We start from the raw sequence: 7,788 nt of genomic DNA on the forward strand, positions 1-7,788 counted from the left end.
ATTTTTTTTTTTTTTTTTTTTTTGGGTGGTGGTGCTGTGGATTTGACCCAGGACCTTGTGCATGACAAGCAAGCACTCTACCAACTGAGCTATACCCGCAGCCCCTATATAGCATCATATATATATATATATATATTTTTAGATGTTGGTGGATCTTTATTTTATTCATTTATTTATATGTGGTGCTGAGAATCGAACCCAGGGCCTCAAACATGCTAGGAAAGTGCTCAACACTGAGCCACAACTCCAATCCCTATATAGCATCTTAATTGGCACATTTTATATTATTTGACCTGAGAAATTTCTTCTCAGATTTCCACAGACTTCACTGACCCTTGTAGAAAAGGAACATAGACAAGTCTTTTCAGTGTTAGCAGATGGCATAGAAGCAGAAAGGGAACCCTTACTTTGCCAACCCTTCCATTAAGTCAGCCTGGTGTCAACATCACTGAGATCAGGAGACGATGCTGTGCCTTCAAAGATTTAAAGTTAGTTCCATCTGGAGAACCTTTTAAAGTAGTCTGATAGCAAAAGAGGTGTCATGTGAAGAAAATTTTACAGTCAGCATTTAGTGTGTGTGTGGGGGGAGATGTCAGCAACTTCAGTAGGAGAAATTCTTCTCTAGGCATCTTAACTTTGGATTGAGAACTAAAGGCAACAGAGTGTTTCCGAGAAAAGGCTCTCAGGATGTTAACATACCTATTGTGGATGGAATTTTAAAACAAGTTTGGAGTTGAATAGCTAGGAATATAGGGATAAATTACCAGACGCAGTGTAAAAGCTTTACTTTGACAAGCAGAAGGAAAATGTGCAGCAGATAAGTTGTTCAAAGAAAATTTTGTGTTTAATCTTTGAGAATTTGAAGAATTTGGGCTGCGTGTTGCATTTTGCTCTGTAAAAAAGAAAAAAGGTTGGATATCATGGCTGATTTCACCTCTTTTTAAGTGACTTAAAAGATAATTTAAGATAATTTCTCCAAAGATAATGATAGATCTGAGCCCATTAATTGTTTAATGAGGTTTTGGAACATAGTGCTGAAGCTCAGTCATGCGAAATTTAATATTTTTAGTTCTGATCCCAGCTGTTTCTACTTATCATGTTACTTAACACGTGTGCACAGCATCCTACAGCGCATAGAGGCAGATAACACGGCATATGTTTTGGAGAACACAGCACATTTTTCCCCTCGGCTCAGGCTGGGACTTGGTATTCCTAGTGGAGATGCTGCTACTGGCTGGTGGACACAGCTCCTTGAGTTGGTACCCGTGGTGCTTTCCATGCTCAACCCTCACCTATCTTCCCAAGCTCCCCAACTTCTCCCATAAGCAGCCACCATAGCAGATCCTCACAGTTCCCAGACAGCGCTCTGTTTCCCTCCCCCACCTGTCTACCAGAACCATCATCGTGCTCTTCCCTCTGCTGATCACCTCCCACTTAACCCAGTAGGTCTTCCATGATCCCCCAGCCTGAACTGGTTTTCCCTGTCTGTCCTCCCTATCATCCTGTGACACTCCCGCATTGATCATATCACCTTCTACCTGTTCTGCCTCCTGCTGGACTGAGAGTTCTTCAGCAGACAGGGGTGTGTTCTCAGGTTTGTATTGCTGCTGTCAAGAGCCATGTACACAGGGGTGCTCTGCATGTGTGGGTGTGTGGGATGTGAGAGCAGCTGGTTCCTTTGTAGGGAGAACTGGCATGTGCCTCCTTGCCTCTGATTGACGTCCTGGTGCTCCGTTTACTGACAGCCCAGTCAGTATTTGAACATTTGCCCCAGATTTGTCCCTGAAGCATAAAGTGTCCAGGACACAAGCACAATCTTATTACCACTTTCCAGAACAAAGGCCATGATTCTGGCCTGTCGCCATTGACTATGGGATGCTGGGCCAGGTATCCACTTACTGCTTCGCAGCTCCAGAGCCTCCTGCTAGCCTGCTGGGGCTGGGCTTTGTCCGTATTGACCCATCAGCCATGTCACAGTGGAGGGCTAGTTTCTGCGTGTTCCCAGGGTGTCTGATCTTGTTGGCCTTCGTAGGGAGTGGGAGTATCAGCAATGGCATGCTTCTCCTGTACACACTGATGGCAGCCACAAAGTACCCACCAAAGAGACCCCCACTATAATTAAGCTTCTCGTAATGTCAGCAGGATTTCTGCAGAGAGCTGGTTGTAGTTTGGAGCTTCCTCTTTGTTGTAAAAGCCAGGTTTGCAACTAGATGGTGTCATAGACTTTGCTTCAAGGAAGCTTACTGTGCAAAACTTACTATTTCTGTTTTCTGTGGTTAAAAACTGGTAAAACCTCTATCTGACCTAAGATATGGGACAAAAAGTAACTGCTGTGTAACCACACTGGCATGTAACCACCCCACTGAGAATAAATCTAAAGAATTTTCAGACCTGGGGTCCAGAGATTTTTAGGCGTTAGCTTCTCTGTACTGCTTTGAACAGCTTCTGATAGCAGGCGCTTCTTGACACACACAAGCCCTAACCTGAGACTGTGGACCATTCTGACCCAGTTCTACATGGAAGGCTTGTCCGCTGTCCAGTGGTTTTCATCTATACTCTCTTAATCGAATCGCTATTTCTACAATCCCCTGTTAATAACTTGTTAAATTTTGTTTAGCTTCTGCCTTCTGGTTGGGACCTAGCCAGCACAGGTGCCCTTTCCTTTATTTAGATGGCCAGTTTCACTTCCCACCAAGTGGACCATACGGGTTCTTTGGGGGCCAGCCTAAATGATGCCCCACTTATTTATTCCTCCTGAGTTCCTGCCTTTAAACAGGTACTAGGCTTTCCCCTTAGGTGAAAGAAGACAGCTTGAACCCAACAGGAGCTCCAAGACTAGGAGAAAAAAAGTTAGAGGTTAAGTGTGTTGACTTAGAGAGGGGTGGAGGGTGGAGGGTTTTTTTTTTTTTTTTTGTGTGTGTGTGTGTGTGTGTGTAAGGTTAGGAGAGATAATTGTGACAAACTTGATGTAGTTCCTCTCAGAGCCTAAGGGACAGATAAATGAAAATTCATGAAACTGAATATTTACCACTTCAAGCACCCAGAGATGCCCATAATAGAAAACATAACTACTAAGTATAGTTTTGTCCGTTAATATTCTCTTTCCACACAGCACTTGAGGTAGATAAGGCTTTATTTTATCATTTCATCTCTGAACTCCTAAAGGGTGGACACTTGCCTCTTGCACCTGCCTTGCCTGCCACACATTAAATACATAGTAAATGTTTTTGGCTGAAGGGCAGCACACTGGGTAGATGGTACTTTGTTTTGTTTTCTATCCAAGAAAGCCTTATCACCAATGTCTTCTGTTAACACCTTCATAAACAATGATATGCAGATTTTTCTGTACTTGAAATGTGAACAAGGAGATTATCAGTAGGTTCAGTGCTTTTCTTGTTCCTCTCCAGCCATCTGTAAATCACATCTACCATGCAGGTGGGCACCAAGCAGAATTAGGTATTTTATACACCTAGTTTTCAGATCTCCCTGTTTCACAGATGTAGCAACAGCTTGAGTAACTTACCCAGATTATGCTAATAAAAACTGTGGCTCAGCCAAGCTGCAAATCCATGTTGATACCAAAGCTCCTGCGATTCCCACTGTGCTATGGGGCTCACCATGGGTGGTTCCTGTGGTGGATCAGGCACCTGCCCTGTTCTGTGCACACTCACCTAAGGAGTTATTTTCCTCTTTAGAGGTACCCTTGCTTCCTTGTTCCTAGGCAGGCACTTGTTCCTTTTTTTTGATCATGTTGGCACATGTAGAAAGGGCTCAAAAAAACTCAGGGGGTTGAAAGTCTCTCCCCAGTTGCTTCTTTAAGGATTCAAAAAGTCTCTCATGAAAATGTATCCACCTGGTGAAAAATTGAAGGTGGTACTGGGTATGGAAAATGTTTAACTGCATAAAAGTTTAATTAAAGCTGAACCTCTGTGGGGCAGACATAACTCTCATCTTCCCTTTTTCTTCTCAGGTGCTGTTACCCCCGTATGATGATGCCACTGTGAATGGGGCTGCCAAGGAGCCACCGCCACCCTACGTGTCTGCCTGAGTCTGAGAGTGGATGGAGTTGAGAGCAAGCAGCTCAACTTTTCAGACACCTGAGCAATAGTTCTGTAATTTCAATTCTGAGATGAACTCTCTGAGGCTTGTTTGTTTTTGAATTGTCACATTTTACAATTTAGATGTTAAGTTGAATCCCTCTGTAGTTTTGAACACATGCTTTAGCTAGAGCACTTTGGTAGTGTAGCTATAGGATTCTTTCAGTAGGGGTGAGGCATTAACAGATCCATTCATCTTTCCCCAAAATACAGAGAGACCTTGAGTCCCCGAAGTCTGGTTTTTTATCTGCTTGACCCTAAAGCTGGGAAATTAGTCACACTTTTTCTATTTCTCCTCTCTTTTGAAAATATAAGATCAAAATTAAACAACACCTTTCTTAAACCGTTTGGTGTATAGAACAAACTTATGAAAACAGGAATGTTAATTGTGTGATCATTGTTCTTATTAGATAAACAGAAGTCCTTATATATATGTTACAGTAGTTTTCCTACTATCCTTTGTGACTTAAATTCAGTAACAATTGGAATTTACTTGTCAAGGATTTCAGCCACCTTCCATCCCCTCCCTCCCCGGGATGGGGGTGGGGGCTAAATGGAGACCATTAGGTAATACCAGGCTGTGGGAACAGAAACTACTTCTCTGCGCTAGAGGAGGGACTGATTGGTTTGGCATCGTATGGGACCTGGTATTCTTTTCTCCTGGTTTCCATCCTTCCCAGGGCCCTGTTTTACTATGTGTCCTACCTGGCCTTGATCCAAGGAGAATCATATCAAGTAAAATCACTGATATGTGTTTGCCTAAAAAGGTTTTCTTCTTTCCCTCTGAGGTCCATCCCACTACTGTGAATTTCTGAGTCTGCCTAGTCGTCCTTTAAAAATGTTAAGCAATCTCTACTACCTGAATGGCAAAGGACTTTTATATGTTCATATGTTCAAAAAATGGCTCTCCTCCTTGTTTATCATTGAATGTGCTGTAAATGAAGGCTTTTGCAATTAAAGTGAGATTCGCCCACCTCCAAGAAATAACCTTTTGATTCTGTGGTGATTGTGCCCTTCCTGCACCCGCAGGGCCACGCGGTAAAAGGAGTAGGCTTTATAGCTCGTTTCATACATAAATGAATATTTTAATATTTGATAAAATCAGACTTCTTAGACCAAGAAGAATGGGGTACAAACAGACCCCAGCTTCCAGCATTCCTGCACCTGCCTTTAGGTCTAAGCACCAGGTGTTCAGCATTTTTTATAAGCAATCGAGATACTACTACATTCCAAGGGACATTAAAATAAAAGGTGGAGAGGAGATTTTATTCCTGATTCTTTAGAAACTCGATCTAAAAAATTCTGTTCCTTAAAGTGTATGGTGGCCCGTGGTTCCACTCAGTGGTAGAGGGCCAGTATGTGTAAAGCCCTAGGTTATATCCCTAGCACCACAATAATAAGTTTTGGTTTTTTTTCCCCTTAGTTTAAATGTGAAAGATTCACACAAACTTGGATCCATGTAGCCATATTTCAGTGGAAAGGCCCATCAGTGTTGTCATCCCTGTGGAAGGCACATAGGAAATGACCATTACTTGCATATTGTTCCTCGTGATTTTCTATCTCTTTGCATAATAAGTTTTGCAAATGATACATGGTTGAGTGGAGAGGGGTTCTGATCTTGAGATGCTATAGAATCTTTTGAGAGAAACAAAGGCTGCTCTTCTGGTTTATGCAGCACCCAGGTAGCACATGGACCTCCAGTTATCACTGCATTCTCCAAGATCCTCATAGGGAGTTGGTGTTGCTGGTTTTACTTGATTCTTAACAGTTCTTAGGCTAAACTCAAGAGCAGCCTCCATATTTACTTCTGTAGAGTGAGGCATTTTCTTTTTGCCTCCACTATGGAAAGGCATTAAAATGACCTTGTAGAGCAAGGTCTGCATAGCCCCGGAAGTGTGTTTTTGTCTCATTACTAACAGATAAATAGCTTCTCTTTTAAATGTATTCTAAATTCCATTTTGGTATCCTGCCGCTTTCTCCTATTTTGTTGTTCACAGAGAAAGAAGAACAGCCGTTACCTCACTGTTATGCCTATATATTTCTTGTGCACTTTGCTGGTGAGAACCCCCCCCCCCCCCNCCACGCCGTGCAGGGAAGGGCAAAACTTAAAGCTTTCGACTAAAGAATGATCTGTCGCTCCTTTAAAAAAAAAATAGGCCTCCATGGAACAAGCTAGTTGGACTTCCAGGGTACCAAGGTGACAAAAGGTTAGAGGCCAACAGGCTCTCTGCTTCCTAATAAATATTTTGTGCAGGGGCTGGGGCTGTATAGCTCAGTGGCTGAACGCTTGCCTCACATGCGTGAGGCACTGGGTTTGATCCTCAGCACCACATACAAAAATAAATAAATAAAACAAAGATATCGTGTCCATCTACAACTAAAAAATAAAAAATAAAATTTGTGCAGCACTTCCCCAGAGTCTGATGTCTTTATCTCTCTTCCTATCCTGTTGTCCTCAAGAATGCAGAAACAACAAAAACCTCTCCCCCTACCCTCACTGTTCTGGACCTAAATACATGTTTAATTTGATTGCTTAACCAAACCACATTGTTTTCATTTATCTTTCTTCTCCACCCTTAGATGGTTAATCAATGATTTATTACTAATGATATCAATAGATTGTCTTTAAGACTATAGCCATTAAAGAGGGATATATTGTATTTGAAATATTCATCTTTTGAGAAAAAAAATGCTGCTGTGCAAACTGAGCGTTCATTATAGAGGAAAACTAATGTGACTATAAAAACATTTCGTTTTTCTCCCTCTTTTAAGATGCATTAGTTTTTGCAGCCAGTCTGGAAACTGACCTAAACATCATTAGATTAGTACTGCCAATCATGTAAGCAACCCCAGGTTCTGGAGGGGAGAGGTTAGGTATCTTTGCCAAGGTATTAAAAGAGCAGCTCATGGAAAAGAACTGCCAGCGGAAAGCTCAGGCAAAGCCATTTCAGGGCTCCCTACCTTCAGACCTAACAAAGCACCAAAAATAGTGCCTGGGGCTGTGTGAAATGGTTTTTGGCAGCTCAGACATATGTTCTGGAAGGGAAGGAAAAAGGAGGCATTGCAGGGATGTCTCCACGCCCATGGAATTTACTTCAAGTGTTTCAGCACACTGGCCAAGTTTTCTGCTAAATGGCTCATGGTGCATGGAAGCCAGCCAGATCTGCACCCTTCTGCCCACAGCCCCGTGCGTACCTTCTGCTAAAGAGAGCACCAAGACAGCAGAAGACAGAAGATGTCGCCTGGCCAATTCAGAAAAAGGAACATCAAAATGGAAGTCTGACCCCTATAGATGCATCAGTGGGATCCTTATTAGCAAGAACAGCTGCTGCTTTAGGATGAAGAGTTTGACTTAAAACACAGCATGATGGACTCAAGTTTTGTTTATTTTAGCCTATCTAACACACATGCTTTGCAAAAAAAGCCTTTGATTGTACAGTTTTTATCTTATTTAGCTGAGAACCTCTTGAACCTGGTATGTTAGCTTTCCATCACTAATAACACATACCTAGAGATAACTTAAAATAGGTTTATCTTTGCTCACAGTTACAAAGGTTTCAGTCTATGATCAGTGGGCTCTGTCACTCTAGGTCTGTGACAAAGCCACACATCATGGCAGGAGCTCATGGTGGAACAGAACTGCTCACTTCATGACCAGGGAGCAAAAGAGGGGAAGAGGAGAAGGCTAAGT

The 7,788-nt window shown here is 42.4% G+C and overlaps 1 protein-coding gene across 1 annotated transcript in view; it reads left to right on the forward strand.

The window, feature by feature from the left end:
• Laptm4b (lysosomal protein transmembrane 4 beta) overlaps positions 1-5,081 on the forward strand; it is a 65,324-nt gene extending 60,243 nt beyond the window's left edge. The window contains exon 7 of the mRNA XM_015486323.2: positions 3,971-5,081. Coding sequence (XP_015341809.1) covers positions 3,971-4,048 — 78 coding nt within the window. The 3' untranslated portion in view covers positions 4,049-5,081. The remainder of the gene's footprint in view (positions 1-3,970) is intronic.
• The last annotated feature ends 2,707 nt before the right edge of the window (positions 5,082-7,788 follow it).

The sequence above is a fragment of the Marmota marmota genome, unplaced genomic scaffold (genome assembly GCF_001458135.2).
Source record: "Marmota marmota marmota unplaced genomic scaffold, marMar, whole genome shotgun sequence".
Classification (NCBI taxonomy): Eukaryota; Metazoa; Chordata; class Mammalia; order Rodentia; family Sciuridae; genus Marmota; species Marmota marmota.